This window comes from Sander vitreus, chromosome 15 (assembly GCF_031162955.1).
Source record: "Sander vitreus isolate 19-12246 chromosome 15, sanVit1, whole genome shotgun sequence".
Classification (NCBI taxonomy): domain Eukaryota; kingdom Metazoa; phylum Chordata; class Actinopteri; order Perciformes; family Percidae; genus Sander; species Sander vitreus.
Genome location: NC_135869.1, coordinates 10053973 through 10073572, shown reverse-complemented (window position 1 = coordinate 10073572; position 19600 = coordinate 10053973). Strand labels below are relative to the sequence as shown.

At 42.0% G+C, this 19600-nt stretch overlaps 2 protein-coding genes and 2 non-coding genes across 5 annotated transcripts; all 4 read left to right on the top strand.

Annotated features, from left to right (window-relative positions):
* Nucleotides 1-22: 22 nt before the first annotated feature.
* slc25a39 (solute carrier family 25 member 39) lies at nucleotides 23-12947 on the top strand. Of its 2 annotated transcripts, XM_078268814.1 has the most exons (12): nucleotides 25-217; nucleotides 1705-1810; nucleotides 2652-2711; nucleotides 2911-2961; nucleotides 3835-3944; nucleotides 4030-4097; nucleotides 4726-4850; nucleotides 8567-8740; nucleotides 9798-9907; nucleotides 11411-11492; nucleotides 11591-11671; nucleotides 11756-12947. In XM_078268814.1, exons 2-12 carry the CDS (start codon nucleotides 1714-1716, stop codon nucleotides 11872-11874), a joined length of 1077 nt encoding a protein of 358 aa, XP_078124940.1. In that variant the 5' UTR covers nucleotides 25-217; nucleotides 1705-1713; the 3' UTR covers nucleotides 11875-12947. The 2 variants fall into 2 exon arrangements, with proteins under 2 accessions (XP_078124941.1, XP_078124940.1); XM_078268815.1 differs by lacking the exon at nucleotides 2911-2961 and having other exon boundaries at nucleotides 23-217.
* A 495-nt stretch (nucleotides 12948-13442) lies between these two features.
* rpl3 (ribosomal protein L3) lies at nucleotides 13443-16939 on the top strand. The gene is made up of 9 exons (XM_078269319.1): nucleotides 13443-13531; nucleotides 14106-14298; nucleotides 14546-14714; nucleotides 15059-15194; nucleotides 15398-15584; nucleotides 15675-15937; nucleotides 16026-16121; nucleotides 16259-16378; nucleotides 16814-16939. Exons 1-9 carry the CDS (start codon nucleotides 13529-13531, stop codon nucleotides 16856-16858), a joined length of 1212 nt encoding a protein of 403 aa, XP_078125445.1. The 5' UTR covers nucleotides 13443-13528; the 3' UTR covers nucleotides 16859-16939.
* LOC144530859 (small nucleolar RNA U83B) lies at nucleotides 15237-15328 on the top strand. Its single transcript, XR_013503163.1, has one exon. It is a non-coding gene; the product is annotated as a small nucleolar RNA U83B (small nucleolar RNA).
* Nucleotides 16592-16723, top strand: LOC144530855 (small nucleolar RNA SNORA54). The gene has a single exon (XR_013503159.1). It is a non-coding gene; the product is annotated as a small nucleolar RNA SNORA54 (small nucleolar RNA).
* Nucleotides 16940-19600: the final 2661 nt, after the last annotated feature.

The window sequence follows — 19600 nt, the reverse complement described above, 5'->3', positions numbered from 1 at the left end:
TTTTGAAGTTTACATTTTGTGACTCCCCCCCCACCCCCCCGCGTCGAGCTTTGCCCGACTCCAAAAAAACATGTTCACGGGGGTTATCCGCAATGGAGAACCCGAATAAGTTGCAGCACGACAGAGTGGTTTAAACGTTGGTTCTTAAATGTGGCAACGTAACTGAAATGGGTGAAGACGCCTCTATTTCACAACGACACTGGCAGCTAAAGTAGAGGTAAGTAACGTTTGCTTGTCATTAAGACATTAACATTAAAGCGTTCTCTGGGAAGCTAACGTTAGCTAATGTTACCCAGCTATTTCACTGACATGCTGACAGTCAGCTATAACGTTAGCTAGCTAATCTACATGATAACGTTGGGTTACTGACTTTTGAATCCAAACATTTGCTCCTCTCCTCGTGTGTGGGTCAAGACATATTTATTTTGTTTGTGTAATACTGTTAGCTAGCTAATGGTGGAGAAAAGGGACCGAGTGTACCATCACAGAATAACATCCTGTCTATACAGCTAACGTTAGTGTTTCCATAACGCTGCACTGTATACAGTAAGTTGCTATATTTCATTGATTGAGTTGCAGAATTCAGTGAAACGTTAATCTTATCACATTTTATTTACAATATACAATTTGTTTCTCTCTGTTGTTTCATTAACTTGTGTCCTGTCAACATGACATGATAGTTTTATTCAGAATGAGATATGGTTAGGCTTCTTCTTCCAACGTTGTGTAATTACGTGAAGGTGACAGGAAGACCCCAAACACCCTCTCAGTTTAGGACACATTTAGCTACATGTTTGTTTGTTTTGTTTTGAACACTTGTTTGGCAAAGCAGCTTATTGGCCAGACAAACCCTGAGGGCCAAGTTGCTATAACTGTCACACTTAAGTCTAATCAAGTCTAGAAATAGGACAAGCCAGGGGGAACAAATGGCAACCACACAGGTAGTGAAACAGGAACGTTTGAAATGTTACTTGTCTCTTTAAGAATATTCAGCCAAACCATCTTGGCTGCTACTAGTGATGGATTTGTTGTCATTGTTTTATAATTTCCTAAAAACATGAACAACTTAGTTAAAGACAGGGCTTCCCTGGGGACACAATTTGATTTACTTTCATTAGTTTTGGTTCCATTCCAGTATTTAATGTTAAATGTTTATTTATCTGTTGCTACCCCCTCCCTCAATTAGGAGTGGGTAGGGAGACGGGGATCTCATTGGCTGTCTGCTGACATGCACTTTGTAGATAAGCTATCACAATGTTTCACTGACCCCAATGTAACAACTACGCCTAGACTTACCCAGCTCACTCACTGAAAGTCTGACTTTATTAGACTGTAATTATCTTGAGTTTTTAAGTGATGTTTCTGAAGGACACCAGTGTAAATTGCAGTTATTTAACTTCTAGTATTGATTTTAACACTTTAACCTATTTTTTGTTGCCACTGACACTAATTACTCACTAATACCTTGGAGCATCTCAGGAGCAAGTGTCACACAATCAGCATTCTGATGTAACAGGACATAAACTCAGTGTTAAGTTTGTGATCGTGCAGGACGCCAACACTTCTCTTTAGTTGTTACTAAACAAGGAGACAATAGACACCTGTCTCCAAAAGTTCAACAGGGTCAGAAAACACCTCTGTTAAGTTACAGAACGTAATGTACCAACTATGAAGTGGTTTGGTATTCTTTTTGTGGTCTGACAGGTGGGCAGGATGGGGGAGCGGGCCGTCAGCAGCTCGGTGGCTGCTATCTCTCCAGTGCAGCAGATGCTGGCTTCTGGCACTGGAGCCCTCCTCACATCTATTTTTGGTGAGATCATGGAAACGATGACTAGAAAAAAAAGCAACTTGTATGCCTATTAAGTGTAATTGATATTTTATGTTGGAGTTTCCCCACAATGTCTTGTCTTGTGCACTTGCTTCATGAAAGTTATAATGTTCAGTTTTTGTTGAAATGGTTGTAGAGAGGTGTTGATTCAGCTGTGCGATCATTTTGGAGGTTTTGTAGTTTGCGGTGCTGTTGGACCGTACTGCATTACAGAGAGCAGTGATGTTGCTAGGTACGCGTCCGGCATCGCTGACGCATTCAAATCCGAAAGGACGCAGTAAACTCAAAACATTGTAAACTCACTATTTTTTACCTTTACACTCTTGTGTATTTGACCTGATAATGCTACATTGTGAACAACACATTTGTGTTGAAATCATAGAAGTAAACAAAAGAAACCTCAAAACCACAAAAGAACGTTCACACAGCTCAATTAAAAATGAAAGGACCCACTCACTTTCCCCGACTCACTTAAATCACCACCTGTGACTCACTACATTGAGAACCTATTAACATCACTGACAGAGGTTCTGTTATTTAGTCTACTTTTATTGATATATATATATATATATATATATATATAGTGGGCTGGACAAAATAACAGAAACACCTGCCAGTATTATGAAACAACTAACAGCATCACAAACCACATCCTCCAGAACAGTTTTGACAAAAACGGAACATTATAACCTTCATGAAGGGAGGATTTATTGCAGGCGTGTTGTATCAGACGGCGTTAGTTTGAGCTTGGTGTACCTAATAAACTGGCAACTGACTGCATGTCATTCATAATAATTGAGTCTGTCAATGGGTTTGTTTACAGTCACACCGCTGGACGTTGTGAAGATCAGGCTGCAGGCTCAGCAAACACCGTTCCACCAAGGTAGGACCAGGGGCTTGTCTTCTTCTGTTGTTTTAGGTCATACATTAACTAAGGTAATGAAGCACTGGCTTTGCTTTCAACAGCTGCTTGTGGTCGCCACGTGTACCTTGATGCTTTTAACCCCACAACAGCTGTTCATTGTGTCTTCATCTTTGTCCTCTCTGCCTTTCTCTGCCCTGCCTTTTGCTTTGTTTTGTAGCTTTAGCGTGTGAATCGGCTCCGTGGGGGGGCGTCATCCGCCCATCCAAGTGTGAGTATCTGACCCACTGTCGCTGCACGTTGAAATTTGGCCAGAGTGAAAAAAATACTGTAGTCCAGCACGATTCTCTGTGTGTACTAGGCACATGCTCGGCCGACAAACATCTCTTGCCAAAGAAAACACAATAAGCCCTTTCTCAAATAGAGCCATATGTTTTCTGTCCGCTCAGATGTATTGGAGAATCTCTACCGTCATAACCATGCATATCTTAAAGTTAAAGGTTTAACCTTTAACCTTTTTAGATGTGCATGTTTATGTTTCACTTCTTGGCCTTCAGTCTTATTCGTTTGTTGTGTGGCTGCAGTTTTTGTACCTGGCTTTAAACTACCATTTTATGTTGGTAGATATTCTAAAGTTTGGTAGCTTCAAGAAACGCAAAACAACACTGAACATGTTCCCTAACTCCAATCAACCTTTCTTTGTAGAACACTTTCTTTACTCCTGCTCACTCATTGCCCTTTCCGAGTAAATGTTATGTTTTTTGTTTTCTGGAATATTTCCACAGGGTCAAATTTGTAGTAGGAGCAGGTTGTGAAATTCTTCTTCTTTTTTTAGAGTTTTTTTTTTATTTAATAATATTTCTTGTCAATAGCCATCTCTTATACCAGCTCTAAATAAACACGCAAAGTAAGCAGTGACAAGGACAGCCCTGATGTTATCTTCTCAGTGACACTGTGGTCATTGCCATCCCATCTATTATTAGTCACATTTCTCTCCTCTGTCAAAGATTATATAATTCAGTTCAGAAAACTTAACAGATTGAATCATACTAATATGCAGATACTTATCCGGTGATTGTTGGGAAGGCTTGTGTCATACAGCATTTTGAACTCTGCTAACCGCTGGTTGTTCTGTCTCTCACAGGGAAGTGTTTCCTGTATTGTAACGGACTGATGGATCACATCTATGTGTGTCAGAATGGAACCAGTTGCACCAGCTGGTACAAAACACCAACACATTTCAGTGGGACACTTGTGAGTACAAGTACATCAGCAGCTTTGCTTCTGCCACAAAATGAATCAAAATGTGTTTACGTACGTTTGTTTGTTTAATCCATAGGATGCTTTTGTGAAAATCAGTCGACATGAAGGACTCAGGTCTCTGTGGAGTGGACTACCACCAACACTGTGAGTGTCGAAAAAATACTTGTAGAATAAATGTGTAAGAACTGAAATTCAGGTTTGGGTGAGAAATACACTGATGTAAGTGGCCAGTGGTTGTTTTTATTCTGATATTTTAGTATTTTACCATAAAAACAAGGGTAAAGGTTCCTCTGTAAATGTAATATTTTCCAAATGAAAACAGCATTTGCACTCATTGAATGCTGCGAGGGTTAAGTTTTTAAAACAGGATGACCCGCTACAACCATCCACTTGCAGTGAGAACAGCCAATCATTTACAAAATGTCTTGAAGAAATGATTAAAGATAATGTCCCAAGAATTTAATTTGACTGTAGACAGAACGTCCAAGGTGATGCCTTTTAAATGTCTTGTTTGGTCAGAAACCAAAAAGAAAGAAAGAAACAAACAAACTAAAACCCAGAGATATTCAGTTTAAATAATATAAAACAGAAGAAGCAGGAAATCTCCATATATGAGAGGCTGAAAACAACACTTTCTGCCATTTTTGCATGTGAAATAACTTCCTCAGTTTACCTCTAGTGACACATTTGCATCTTTTTTTTTTATATGGAAACTTTCTATTGATATGGCGTACAGTGTACAATGTTGTCCTTGGTTTATTTGAATGTGCAGGGTTATGGCTGTACCTGCCACTATCATCTACTTCACCTGCTACGATCAGCTGCGGGACTTCCTGAGATACGGTCTGGGTTTCCAGGGCAACCACATCCCTCTTGTTGCTGGGGGTCTGGCCAGATGTAAGTCCATTAGAGCACACATACTGTCGATACCCTAACTATAATATGTTAATGGAATTTGGACTTCCAACGTGTGGGTGTGGTGTGGTGTGGTATGGGTGTGGGTGTGTGTGGGGTAATCCGGCACCGTGCCTGCATGCGGTTTAATATTTTCGTGTCAATTGATTTCACATACCTATTGTATGAGAGAAATGCAGCTCTAACTAACGCAGGGCTTAAAGTATTCGGGCCTGATTTCTGCTGTTTGACTATTTTAGAAAAATAAATAAATTAAAAAGTCCACATGGGATTTGTTTTTGATGCGCTGGGTTTAACCAGTCATCGAACTTCCACCTACCAATGAAACAAGTTCTAGCCAATCGGATGCAAAGTAGGGCGGGTCTTTGCCAAAAAGTGAGAGTGCGGTGTGGTCTCTGTGGTAACGCGGCTAAAAAAAAATGGAGGCAAAGTTTATCAAACTTCGAGCATGTACAGTGGTGTGAAAAAGTGTTTGCCCCCTTCCTCATTTCCTGTTCCTTTGCATGTTTGTCACACTTAAGTGTTTCGGAACATCAAACCAATTTAAACAAAAGTCAAGGACAACACAAGTAAACACAAAATGCAATTTGTAAATGAAGGTGTTTATTATTAAAGGAGAAAAAAAATCCAAACCATCATGGCCCTGTGTGAAAAAGTGATTGCCCCCCTTGTTAAAACATACTATAACTGTGGTTGTCCACACCTGAGTTCAATTTCTCTAGCCACACCCAGGCCTGATTATTGCCACACCTGTTCACAATCAAGGCATCACTTAAATAGGAGCTGCTTGACACAGTAAGGTCCACCAGAAGATCCTTAAAAGCTACACATCATGCCGAGACCCAAAGAAATTCAGGAACAATTGCGAAAGAAAGTAATTGAGATCTATCAGTCTGGAAAGGGTTATAAAGCCATTTCCAAAGCTGTGGGAATCCAGCGAACCACAGTGAGAGCCATTATCCACAAATGGCGAAGACATGGAACAGTGGTGAACCTTCCCAGGAGTGGCCGGCCGCCCAAAATTACCCCAAGAGCGCAGCGACGACTCATCAAGAGGTCACAAAAGACCCCACAACAACGTCCAAAGAACTGCAGGCCTCACTTGCCTCAGTTAAGGTCAGCGTTCATGCCTCCACCATCAGGAAAAGACTGGGCAAAAATGGCCTGCATGGCAGAGGAGAAAACCACTGCTGAGCAAAAAGAACATCAAAGCTTGTCTCAATTTCTCCAGAACACATCTTGATGATCCCCAAGACTTTTGGGACAACATTCTGTGGACCGATGAGACAAAAGTGGAACTCTTTGGAAGGTGTGTGTCCAAGTATATCTGGCGTAGAAGGAACACTGCATTTCATAAAAAGAACATTATACCAACTGTAAAATATGGTGGTGGTAGTGTGATGGTCTGGGGCTGTTTTGCTGCTTCAGGACCTGGAAGACTTGCCGTGATAAAAGGAACTATGAATTCTGCTGTCTACCAAGAGATCCTGAAGGAGAATGTCCGACCATCTGTTCGTGTACTCAAGCTGAAACGAACTTGGGTTCTGCAGCAGGACAATGATCCTAAACACACCAGCAAGTCCACCACCGAATGGCTGAAGAAAAACTAAATGAAGACTTTGGAGTGGCCTAGCCAAAGTCCTGACCTGAATCCTATTGAGATGTTGTGGTATGACCTTAAAAAGGCCGTTCATGCTTGAAAACCCTCTAATGTAACTGAATTAGGACAATTCTGCAAAGATGAGTGGGCCAAAATTCCTCCAGGACGCTGTAAAAGCCTCATTGCACGTTATCGCAAACGCTTGGTTGCAGTTGTTGCTGCTAAGGGTGGCCCAACCAGTTATTAGGTTTAGGGGGCAATCACTTTTTCACACAGGGCCATGATGGTTTGGATTTTTTTTCACCTTTTAATAATTAACACCTTCATTTACAAATTGCATTTTGTGTTTACTTGTGTTGTCCTTGACTATTGTTTAAATTGGTTTGATGTTCCGAAACACTTAAGTGTGACAAACATGCAAAGGAACAGGAAATGAGGAAGGGGGCAAACACTTTTTCACACCACTGTAGATACAGCCAAAGAATTTCTAATAAGGGAAGAAGTTCCACTCTCTCATTACTTCTGGCTTCTGAACTGGTTGCAGTTCCACCAGAGTTCCATATAGGGGGCGCTCACAGGCCAGTGCAGAATGAATGGGACTCTATGGAGCTATACCCCTCAAAATCCACTCTTTTATTTTCTCAGGATATCATTTTTTGTCTAGTAATTTGAATGCTGCATTCAAAAGGAGAGGCTAAGAAAATACACACTGCTGGGTGTTAGATTTTTTTAAAGTGGCTTTTTTGTTCTAAAAAGCCTTTTAAAATGTCAATGATGTCATACACATATACGGCCAGAGATACTGCTTTACGGCAAGCTCTGAGTCGCTTCCTTTGTTCTCTCGAAGCATCGACAACACAGCTGACAGGTTAGACTCTCCCTGTTAATACACGTGCTAGAAAGAGGTTTGCTAATGTTTTAAAGACCACGCTGAAATATTCACTCTGACATTCTGGTTCTGCTTTGGATGCCGTCAAGCGGGATCTCCGATCGTAATCAGTCCTTCACTGACCAATCAGCATTCATTAGCAGAATGCTAGAGTGTTATGGGCAACAACGACTCAACCTGTAAGAAATCAGAGTACTCGTTCATTCAACTTTTGACCTATAATCCACGTTGAACTTGTAAAAACTACAATCAAATCTGAGATTTCTCAACGACAATCAGGCGAAAGAGACACATTTAGCCGTCTAGTTCCATAGAGTCCCATTAATTTAGCACTGGACCGCGATCACCCCCAGTGGAACTCTGGTGGAACTGCAACCAAATTCGGTACATTGGGGCTGAATAGGGAGTGGAACGGCTTTCCGTAGTGGGGCTTTGATACAGCTTTAGTTGAGAAAGGAGTTAAAAACAAATGGCGCTGGGCATGAATAGAGGACAAGAGGAAAAGGGTGGAGACGGGAAGCTGTTTAGCACTTGGTGCCTCAAATTGAGGGAGCCGGGTGCTTGCTTCTACAGCGCATGTTCAAGGAAGACACTGTACAGCAGCAGCGGTAAGAAAGTGCTTGTCACAAAGCTTCGGTCCGTGCACTCTGTCATACGAGTAAGTTACCGCTGCGACTGCTTCTTCACTGACCGACCGTGTTTGTGATACAAACAATACGTGTGTGCACGTTCATAGCGGAACACGATTTGTCATTAACGATGGCCACTGTGTAAAAACTATCTAAAGCCCAAACTGCCTTGACAGAGCTGTCTGTTTGGAATCAGCATGGCAGTTATTTAAACATAACGGCCTTGCCCCAGAGTTTAGACGTCTAGCTATATGAAAAGCTATACAATGCAACGTTTTTAATAAGTGTACATGAAGCAACTAATATCAACATGGACAAAATCATGAATGTAATAATTCGCTTTTTTGATGATGACCTGGCCAAAGTAACAACACAACATCTAGAAAGTTTTGTTTTCACAGTGATTCATTGTAGGATTATGATATTATTGCAAATATACATCTCCATTGACTGTTAATTTAACATATGGTTGGAAGAAGTACAAATTGATCCAAAACTTTTTACTTTTTACGTTTTGCCAGTCAAATTAACTTTAATGAGTGCATACTGAAACATTACACCCATTGTGTGTGTGTTGCAGTGGGGGCAGTGACGGTGATCAGCCCTCTGGAGCTGGTCAGGACCAAGATGCAGTCCCGCCGGCTGTCCTACAGCGAGCTGCGGGTGTGTATCCGCTCTGCTGTGGCTCAGGACGGCCTGCTGTCGCTGTGGAGGGGCTGGGGACCCACCGTTCTCAGAGACGTACCCTTCTCTGGTGAGAACCGCCCCACAGAATGCAGAGATCACAAATGCACAATCTATCCACTTTTATCAAACCTTTTGTTGACTTCAAATGTGGCTGTAGAAAAAAATTGTTTTTTTCATTTTGGTTACAATACGCTGGAAAATGTATCTTATCCTCTTGTCAAACCTCTCCTGCAGCACAGTTCTCTCGTCTGCTGTTATTTCATATCTTCAGTAGGTTCCAAACACTCGTCTTTTCATGAGTTCACAGCTGAATACACTGTTACCGTGTTTTACTATCTGCATCCTTGAAGTTTATGTAAATATTTTAAAACTTCTTAGCTAAGTCCATTTTATTCATACAGCCCAATATCATGCAACACACATTTGCCTAAAGGGACTTTACAATCTGTACAGCATAGGACACCCTCTGTCCTTAGATTCTCGATTCTGATAAAGACAAACAAATTTTAATAGGGACAAGACGGAAGGAAAAAACGGTACTGTTTTTTTGGGAAGGTGTAAAACATGATTTATGCTTCTGCGTAAAATCTACGCCGTGGCTACGTGCGTTGGAACGTGGAGACACAGACCTACGCTGTAGGCTGACGTGCACCTCCCGAAAAATTTAACTACACGACGCACATCGCTCGGCCGTGGCTTGGTAGCGTTGCATTTCCCCCCCAACTCATTTCCTGGTTCTCCTTCTCCATAAACGACATGAACTCAAGAGGAGGGTTAACTTTTCCTGCTACAATATTTCCCACCGTGGTCAGAAAGCACAGGGGAGACACTTTGTTTCTCTCACTATGCCTCTAGAGTCGGCTCTCGCTCCAAAGCTAATCACCGTCACTCTCTCACTTTCTCTACACACACACACACATACACACGCACACATGCCGGCCCTGCTTTTCTTTTAAAGAGATCAACGCACACACCAACGCACAAGTATAAACTTCAGGCCACTTACGTAGGCTACGGCGAAAGGTCTGCGTGGAGCCTCCGCAGGACCATAAATCACGCTTGAGATGACTGTAGCGTGAAGCAAAGCAACAAAACAAGCTGTCCCTGTTTGTGTGTATTTGCAGCTTTGTACTGGTTTAACTATGAACTGGTGAAGGCCCGGCTGTGTGAACGGTCCCGAATGACTCAGGCCAACGTCTCCATCAGCTTTACTGCAGGAGCCATCTCTGGAGCTGTGAGTACTCAGCTTTACTGTAAAGAGTTAAGACCCACCTGTCCTCTGTTGCAACGACGACACTTTTTCTTTTAAAGTGCTCATATTATGCTTTTTGGCTTTTCCCCTTTCCTTTTATTGTGTTATATATCTTTTTGTGCATGTTGTAGGTTTACAAAGTGAAAAAGCCCACCCCAAAGGGACTTACCATCTCCAACAGAAAACACTGCTCCAAACAAACGTGTGTCATAACACACGTTATAATGCTCGCCTAGCTGCTAGCTTGGCACGCCCTCATACTCTGCTTCTGACTGGCTGGCAGTACTTACTGCACATGTGCGACTCCCAACAAATATGGAACAGAAGTGAGATGCCTTAGCCTGACGTCGTCATACTCCGATTCTAGTCAGAATATGAGTCTGATACCGCTCCATTGGGCTGTGATTATGGGGAGCGTTTCAACCGAACCAGGAAAGAAAATTCCTCTGCACTCAATTGGATAGACCTACAACCAATCGGAGCAAGGGAACTCAACTCAACTGTCAACAGAACCATAGCAGCCACTCTTTGCACTCCCCTCCTAACTTCCGACTTTGAGACTTTTTTGTAGCTGGATTATATATCATTTGTTTTGTCTAAATATGAATGTGGATAACGTTAGTGGCCGTGAGATGCTTGCTACAGAGATGAATCAGTTAAAACGTTTTATTTCTCTGATTCACGGCTTTGTTCAAACGCCGCTGGGCGCTCTCTCTCTCTTCAGTCACTCTCTATCTCCCTTGACCAGATAACGTCACCGTGCTTTCGGGCGGACTTGAACAGCTGAGTCGCAGCGACACCATCAGCTGGTTTGAGTCGAGCTGAGACGGGCCAGTTGAGGATTTTAAAATGAATGCGCTGTCGATATCTTCTATAACATCGGAATCTACACAACTCAATTCTCCGAATTCAACCCAAGCGCTCTTTGGTGACGTGGTTGATTCCGTTAGTGTTGATCATCTGTCCATCATTGTATAAAGCCCGCCCTGACAATTTGATTGGTCCGAACAGCTCTGGTTGGAGCATAGTTGCTCCATAACGGATCAAGTCCAGACCGAACTTCCCAACCTCAAATGTTGTGGGCGGGGCTAAGTTCGGATGGCATCCAGGCTAGAGATGTCTCACTTTGTAGCTAAAACAGAGAGCTCAACACACAAAAGAGGAGCTGCAGCAATCTGCAGTACAACAAATATATGGTGTTTTCTGAAAATGAAACCACATAAACCTATTCTGGTACAACCTCTAAACACAATTATGAACCTGAAAATGAGCATAATATGAGCACTTTAATAATATCCTTGTTGATGTTACTTAACGTAGAAACAGGATTCTCCCGGATAAAGTAACAGCCCTACAGGTTAATGTTTAGGCCACCGGTTATAATTATTTCTGAAATGAATGATTATTCTAAATGCACAAATAATATTTAACAGTTTGAAGTGTAATGATTGGCTGCACCTGTGTATTGTACATTTTGTCTGTCAGATTGCTGCGATCCTGACGCTGCCTTTTGACGTGGTGAAGACACGGAGACAGATCCAGCTAGGAGAAATGGACACTCTGGGAGGTCTTTACTTATATCTATATTTATGTTACAGTATGTGAAATGTATTTACTTATGTGTGCAGCATGTTCTGAACAGTAACTTATTGTGATTCCTCCTAGTTTCCTTAAAGAAAACCACATCCACGTGGCACATAATGAAGGAAATATGGGCTGATATGGGCTACAGGGGTCTTTTTGCAGGTACACACTTACTGTATGCTGTTTTATGTTAAGTAAAAATATGTTTGCTTTGCTCAAAAGTCAAAACAATTGTATTTTCTCCAGGTTTCATGCCCAGGGTGATCAAAGTGGCCCCAGCCTGCGCTGTCATGATAAGCACCTATGAGTTTGGAAAGACCTTCTTCCAAAAGATGAACCTTGATCGAGAGGGACTGGGATCCTGAAGGCTGTCTGTACGGTGCTGGGTGATAGTTCACAGCAGCACATTCAGACAGTGTTATCGGGACAAAGTCTTCTCAAACAGAAGCTTGAGGAACAGGCGGGCCTGCATTTGGTTTTGTGTGAACATAAAATATGAAGAGTCACCCACAAATCGGGGATGTTTCTTCTTTCAAATCTGCTCTCTGGAAATGTAAACACAGACTGATAAGACTTGACACACCGTACATCCATGAACTGATTAACAAGCTTGGACAACAAGCAATGATGATAAAACTGTTCAGGACATTGGTGTGCGGTTTAATGCTTGATGGGAAAATGTAAACCCTCTTAAGGGCTAAACTGCATCAGAACTGAAGCATGAATAAGATGTTCTTACTCCCACATGTTTTTGCATTGCCTGAGACCAACTGCATGGTGTGTACAACCCTCTTCAATACAGAATCCAGATACGCTGTAGCAGTAAAGCATGGCAATTTTGACATCTGAGAAGATGACTGACCAATCTGTTTTGTGTTCTGGATAGATTTGATCACTTGTGACAAGCGCTGTGAAATGAAATCTTAAAGATAAGTACATGTTTTTATGTTAGTTGAATGTATGTCTCGTCTCGTCTCATAACTGGAGGCTAAACTATAGTATATGAAACACGAGGCCTGATGGCAAGATTAAAACAAGCCTTCTTGGAAAATATGTTTTCATTGGTACATTAATTTACCATTTTTATGCTATTATATTACAACAACAAATAATTCATGAACATTTTGAGCACAATTATTTTGTGAACGCTGCTGCATCCAGCTTCCCAAAACGCACACAGATTTTGTTAAACATTTTTTGTTAAGACTTTTTATGTAATAAAGAAAACACAAGAGGCTTCCCAAACTTTCCCTTGATGGTATTCTGGTGACGAAATGCTTTGAATATCTTCCCTACAATAAACATAACATCAAAACGTGTGGAAACACTGGATCATAAAGAAAAACATTGATGCCTTAACCTGAAAGGTGTAAATGTCTTTCCTCTTGTTCGTTTTTTTTTTATAAATGAAATGGAAATAAATGTTAAGACAGCTTGATTTTTATGCTGTGTGATTCATTCCTTAGGAGTTTGTAAATGACCAACATCATTTAAAAAACATGTACTAGTTGTGTATTATTATTATATGTATTAGTTATGATTGAGGGTATTTAATGTATTGTACATGAACTAAGACATAAAATACACAAAACAAACACCAAATTGTAATTTGGTGTTTGTTTAAAGACAGTTTAAAGACAGTTGTCCACCTCTGTAGACAATAAAGTTGTATTTTTGAAATTGAAAACTCGCTCATATTGTTTCCTAACTAAATTATGTATAAGATGTACAGCACTTGAATGTGCAAATCAGAAATATTAAATTAAAATAGATGTCTCATTTGTACTGTTTAAGTAAAAAATAAATATTTGTTTGGTCAATTATCGTGCAGATACTTTGTAGCGCCAAACAGCGACATCTAGTGGCCTGGTTTAATAACATCTACAGGGTGTTATAAATACCGGGGGAGGGGGAAGGTCGTCTTTGAGGATAGTCTCGTCGAGTCCCGCGATATTTGCTGGTGTATATATACGAGGTGTTTCCCTTCCCAAGGCCTCTTTGAATCGGATTGGAGACAAAATGGTAAGTGAGTTCAATTCACAGCGGAGAATCTGTCTCACATCTGAGACATCCTTTACATTTGACTAATTTCAGACTCTCAGATTACTATAATGGAATGTTTTTAGTAATATCTTAGATGGATTCCGTGACATTTCAGTCCGTTATTGCACTTTTTGGTGATTCAAACATAACCATACCGGCAACTCAGGATTCAAAATGTCAACTTGACATAGGCCGCAGTTAATTTCTAAATAACTTTCTTAGGTTAAACACTGATTGCATATAATCTGGTGTTATTTATGCATTTTCTGGCTACTGAGAAAATTTAGTTTATTACTAAAGTATATTTTTACAACTGCATACACTAACGTTAGCTAGCCATGCTAACAACGTGGTGAACTCTGTTCCCTTGCCATCATTTTTCTTAAAATTGCTTCCGCTTTTACGTTTGGTACCACTATGCAACTAACTGACTTAACGTCCATGCTATATTCGTTACCTACTATACTAACGTTAAATGTTGTTAGCAAGCATTTGAACATCGTGGTTAGCTTATCAAATGGACTAGCTAGCTAACGGTTTCTTCCCTCCACAGTCCCACCGTAAATTTTCGGCTCCGCGCCACGGATCTTTGGGCTTCTTGCCCCGCAAGAGGAGTCGTCGTCACCGTGGTAAGGCCAAGAGCTTCCCCAAGGATGACCCCAGCAAGCCTGTTCACCTGACTGCTTTCCTGGGCTACAAGGCCGGCATGACACACATCGTCCGCGAGGTTGACAGACCTGGCTCAAGTGAGTGGAATGACTGCTTATAAACTGATATATTTAAGGATCTTAAAGGTTGTGTATGGGTTAGTGTATAGTGTTCTGCCTATGATGAGTCTCTCGACGGGCGGACATAATGGGGTTAAACTCCTTGCTGAATGTCGAGCACTGAGCGCAGTCTATACCATGAAATAGTTCACAAAATGCAGTTTTGAAAAGTTAAGAGCTTTTGAATATAACGTTTTTAATGGTTTTGTTTCACCCCCTTCTTCAGAGGTGAACAAGAAGGAAGTGGTTGAGGCTGTGACCATTGTTGAGACTCCACCAATGATTGTTGTCGGAGTTGTGGGTTACGTCGAAACACCCCGAGGCCTGCGTTCCTTCAAGACCATCTTCGCTGAGCATGTCAGTGACGAGTGCAAGCGTCGGTTCTACAAGAACTGGTGAGACACTATACAATCACTTTTTTACTAGTGTTTGAAGCAGGTGTTAGTTGCACGGTGGAAATTTTAAAGATTTGCATTTTCACTGAGTGAGTCTAACATTACGGTGGCCCCTGTGGCAGCTCCGCTCAGGTGCCATGTGCCCTGATGAGCTCCGGGCTCCTCTGGCCAGTGGAAAGAGCTTCTTAGAAACTGCGCCATGAGCCGAAATCATTAGCTGTTGCAGCATCCCTGTCCGCATGGAGGGGAGGGCGAGCAGCTATGCACAGTGTTCTTCCGCTGGCCCTTTGGGGTTATGAAGGACCTGTGCCAACCTATGTCCTCTCTGCATTGCGTGCGCTCAGGTACAAGTCCAAGAAGAAGGCTTTCACAAAGTACTGCAAGAAATGGCAGGATGATGACGGCAAGAAGCAGCTGGAGAAGGACTTTGCTTCCATGAAGAAGTACTGCCAGGTCATCCGTATCATTGCCCACACACAGGTTAGCATGTTTATTAAATTACCAATGAGATGTTTCCTGCTTGTCTGTCTGTGATGAGACCACGGATCTTGCGTCAGGCATGGCGCCCGACTTATATGAGGATACCTTCCATGCTGCCTTCCTTCTGAGACTACACAGCTAAACTATTCACTGTACATGTTTATGTTGTGTACATTTTCTCTGACATTGCGTTGTCTGTGCAGATGCGTCTGCTGCCCCTGGCGCAGAAGAAGTCTCACCTGATGGAGGTGCAGCTGAACGGTGGCAACATCTCTGACAAGGTAGACTGGGCCCGTGAGAAGCTGGAGCAGGCCGTCCCTATCAACACCGTCTTCACTCAGGATGAGATGATTGACGTGATTGGTATCACAAAGGGTCACGGATACAAGGGTAAAAGCAGCTATAATTTTAAATCGTCACATGCACTTTTGGTTAAATCAGTATTTAGTCTGGACTTTAACAAACCTCTTATCCTCCCAGGTGTCACCAGCCGATGGCACACAAAGAAGCTTCCACGCAAAACCCATCGTGGTCTGCGTAAGGTGGCCTGTATCGGAGCCTGGCATCCTGCCCGTGTGGCCTTCTCTGTGGCCCGTGCTGGTCAGAAGGGCTACCACCACCGTACAGAGATCAACAAGAAGATCTACAAGATTGGCCAGGGCTACCACACCAAGGATGGAAAGCTGGTGAAGAACAATGCCTCCACTGAATATGATCTGTCCAACAAGAGCATCAACCCCCTGGTAAGTGACAGTCATGCAACCTGTAATTTTTTGATGCCATCTTGCTTTGAAGTAGATCTGACCCCCCCCTTCCTTCCTTTCTTTAAAGGGTGGATTTGTCCACTATGGAGATGTGACCAATGATTTTATCATGGTGAAGGGCTGTGTTGTGGGGACCAAAAAGAGGGTGCTGACTCTGCGCAAGGTTAGTTTTACACTTTCTCCTTTTCTTTTTTTTCCCCTGCTAAACTGACTAAAATTGGGAAGTAATGGTTGGTCTACCATATAGAACTAACATGAATCGCAAGTATTGTCATACTAAAATTGTTTCCTTTTCACCAGTCTCTGCTGGTGCAGACCAGCCGTCGTGCCTTGGAGAAGATCGACCTCAAGTTCATTGACACAACCTCCAAGTTTGGTCACGGCCGCTTCCAGACTGTGGAGGAAAAGAAGGCGTTCATGGTAAGACTTTGTACTGAGAGCCAATTTTTGTTGAAGCTCTTAAGCAACTTATTGAGGCTTGTCTGATTTTTAGGATCAACGTGAGATGCACTTTTGTCATACTTTTAAACACTTAACTAGTCTTCAAATGGGATGTAGCATTACCACACATTGAGCTAATGATAAATCTAAAACCTCATGACATTCCATACAGCCTGCATGTTTACGGTTTTCCCGCACTGTTCGTAACCTGGTTCAGTCTCAGTATGAACTCTGGGTTCCATTCCAGTGCCATAGTGAATTCCAGTGAGGCAGGGGAGCAGTGCCCCTTTGTGCTTGCTCCCTGTTCACTCTCTGGGAACATTTGGCTGCTTTGAGCCAACACATGGACTACATGTGCAGCAGACTGCTAAGTGCATACAACTAATCTTTTGTCCTGTTTCTCTAATCTCACAGGGACCACTCAAAAAGGACCGTATCACCAAGGAAGAAACTGCTTGAAGTCCACAACAAAAGGCTCTGCTGCATTGACTGCCATCATCATTACTGTTGTGCAGTTATTTAATAAACAAACCCAAAGAATTTGTCTTGTCCATTTTAAAAGCGTATTATACAAACTAAGATGTGTAGGTTACAGTCATAGGAAGCAGAGATGGGAAATGTGGTCAGCTGATTGTGTTGTAGATGCACTTGAGTTGATACTTTGGTCAATTTATTTGGCACACTTAACTGATGGCTAACAAAAGGCATCTGAATAACTTAAGTCCATACAAACTGGCTCATGAAAGTTGCCCACTGAATGTAACAATTGTGGTCTATTTGGTAGCGCAGTTGTCTAAAAACAAAAGCCACAAGTGAATTTCAGTTGTGGAGGTATGTGTATTGAGCACAACTCTTTTCTAAAGTAATGGCACTGGATTGCAGATGAATTGTCCTGTGGTGACAATTATTTTTGAAAGTAAAGTAAGCACTAATGCTGAGATATCTTTACTGTAGCTCTGGGATAAATGTTAGTTTACAAGAGCCAAAATGGTTCCTTCACTATTTCAGTTAATACTTTTAGAGCTTAGTTTGTAAAATTGGCAAATGTAGAGGGGGGGAAAAGTACAATATTTCCCTCCGGTATAGTAGAGGTAGCATGAAAATACAGAACAAGTACCTCAAATGTGTACTGATACGCAGTACTTGAGTAAATGTACATAGTTACTACTCTGAGCTTGTAACATGTGCTCTGACTCCCAAGTCCTGCCTCCTGTATGGCAGTTAAAAAGCTCGAGAGCAGCTACCTTTGCGGAACTGATGGACGGCAAGACATTTAGTTTAGCTAACATTGCATGTTTTAACTGGCTATATGTGTCCTTGAGCTGTAAGGCTTGTATTCGGCTGACATGAGAACTCTAGCAGTCACAGTACAGTAATTAAGGCCCAACATCATCCATTCTGACTCATCACTGCCAAAACTAAAACCTCCACTTCAGCAGGTAATGAGAAAGGCCCTGAGAGGGCTTCACAGGCCATTTAGATGTCCTGCAAAACGCCTCTCTGAGATATATCTGCATAATATTCAGCAGTCTTAGCAGAAATGTGGATTTTCTGCAAGGATTTTCAAGGTCCCACCTTCTTTCCATTAACCTACAGTCGAGGGAGTTGAAGCACAATTGTTCTCCGTTGAGCAACATTTCAAGAGTGTGAGATTTTCTCTACCAAAGCAGAACATATCCTCTAAAGGATATTGTGATAAACTGAGCCCTGAAAAGAAGTTGTGTATGTAGAGCAGCGGGAGAAAGAAGCAGGGTGAAGCCCCGTGTCACTGTGGCCAGAGGACAGTCATGGAGATGGCTTTGCTGTTACATAATAACCTTCAGAGGCGCTGGCCTCTGCCCTGCGGCAGAGCTGCAGTTCAAAGCTCTCACACAGCCCTGCTTTACATAATGCCCCCTCTGCTGAACGGGACCGTTAACAGTGCAGAAGTACGCCATTAATTGCTCCCTCTGTCCCATTCAGGTGAGGTTGGGTGTCCTAGCAGGCGCTCTCTTTATGACCCTGTACATCTGCCCAAACAGCATCTCTGTGCACTTTTCATAAAGGCCTGTCCGTACCATTTCCCCCTATTAGTCCAGTCCTCCATCATCTCAAATGAGCTCTCCTCAGAGCCAGAGACTAATGAAGCAGGGGAGGGGGGCCAGACTGGGGCACAGATTCAAAGAAAGGGGCCACATTTAAAAATGAGTAAAATGCTAAGACTAAAATTTAAAGTGCTGATTCTTGGCACTAATAAACTGTACATTTTGAATAGTTACATTGTTTATTCAGTGTAAGAAATGAATAAACAACTTTTAAGCAACATTGTGTAACATTGGTAGTTTTTTGCGATTCGTCGCCCCTACAGTTTCAGAATGAAATTCACGTCTGTCGTAAATTTGGACAGCTGTACACAGTGCATTGGATTAAATTACTCATGATCAAAAAGTAGCCTTGCTAACACAACCACACATCAAACAAGTGCAACAGCACAAGACATATGGGCTCAAATAAGGGTCATTAATAATTTGGGCTTGTAAAATAGTCTTTTATCTGTACAATTATTTTGTGAACGTGTAAAAAAAAATTTTTTTTTGTAGCTGTAGAATAATGTTGTGCACGTGTAATTCAAATTTGTGGAGGAAAATTTTCAACAGTGATGTTTCACAAAGCCTGAGCGAAGGACACACAATTTCCCTATGTTCGTTTGCGACACTGAAGTTACAAGCACAAGGCATGATTTACAAGTACGAATTTTGAGCTGACTAGCCAATCAGCACGTTGCCCACTGACCATCCAATCAGAGGAACAATCAAACTGTCCAATCAGTAGGGCAAAAGGTTCCGCTCTGTTCACTCCGTCCGTCTGAAACCGTCTGAAACATGCTGGAATCAACAAGGGAGCGAGCTGACTCTTCTGGGACACAGGTGAGTTAATTACACGTGTTAGCACAGAAATACCAGTACAGTTTTTAAAAATTAATAGTAAGTAATTAACTAGATATATCAAGCCAGCTGTGAGTGCATCCCGGGGTTACTTAACTTGCATGTTAGTTTGGTTTGGTGTGCTCATTACTAATGTCATAGCAGCTTAAGTCTGCTGGCTAACGTTTGTTGTTGTTCCGTTCGAACTTCGAACAAGTAACTTTAATGGTAAGGCTAATCTTTAACGAAGCTTCCCGACATAATACCACGAATTGGCGTGGCTAACGTTAGAGGTTAG

What these genes read in the sequence shown, in the direction of transcription:
- rpl3 (XM_078269319.1), top strand. An exon ending in AAAGGGTCACGGATACAAGG is followed by an intron (nt 15,585 to 15,674) that starts GTAAAAGCAGCT and finishes TTATCCTCCCAG; the next exon opens with GTGTCACCAGCCGATGGCAC. An exon ending in AGGAAAAGAAGGCGTTCATG is followed by an intron (nt 16,379 to 16,813) that starts GTAAGACTTTGT and finishes CTAATCTCACAG; the next exon opens with GGACCACTCAAAAAGGACCG.
- slc25a39 (XM_078268814.1), top strand. Translation starts at nt 1,714, where the DNA reads ATGGGGGAGCGGGCCGTCAGCAGCTCGGTGGCTGCTATCTCTCCAGTG. An exon ending in GCAAACACCGTTCCACCAAG is followed by an intron (nt 2,712 to 2,910) that starts GTAGGACCAGGG and finishes TTTGTTTTGTAG; the next exon opens with CTTTAGCGTGTGAATCGGCT. An exon ending in CAGAGACGTACCCTTCTCTG is followed by an intron (nt 8,741 to 9,797) that starts GTGAGAACCGCC and finishes GTGTATTTGCAG; the next exon opens with CTTTGTACTGGTTTAACTAT.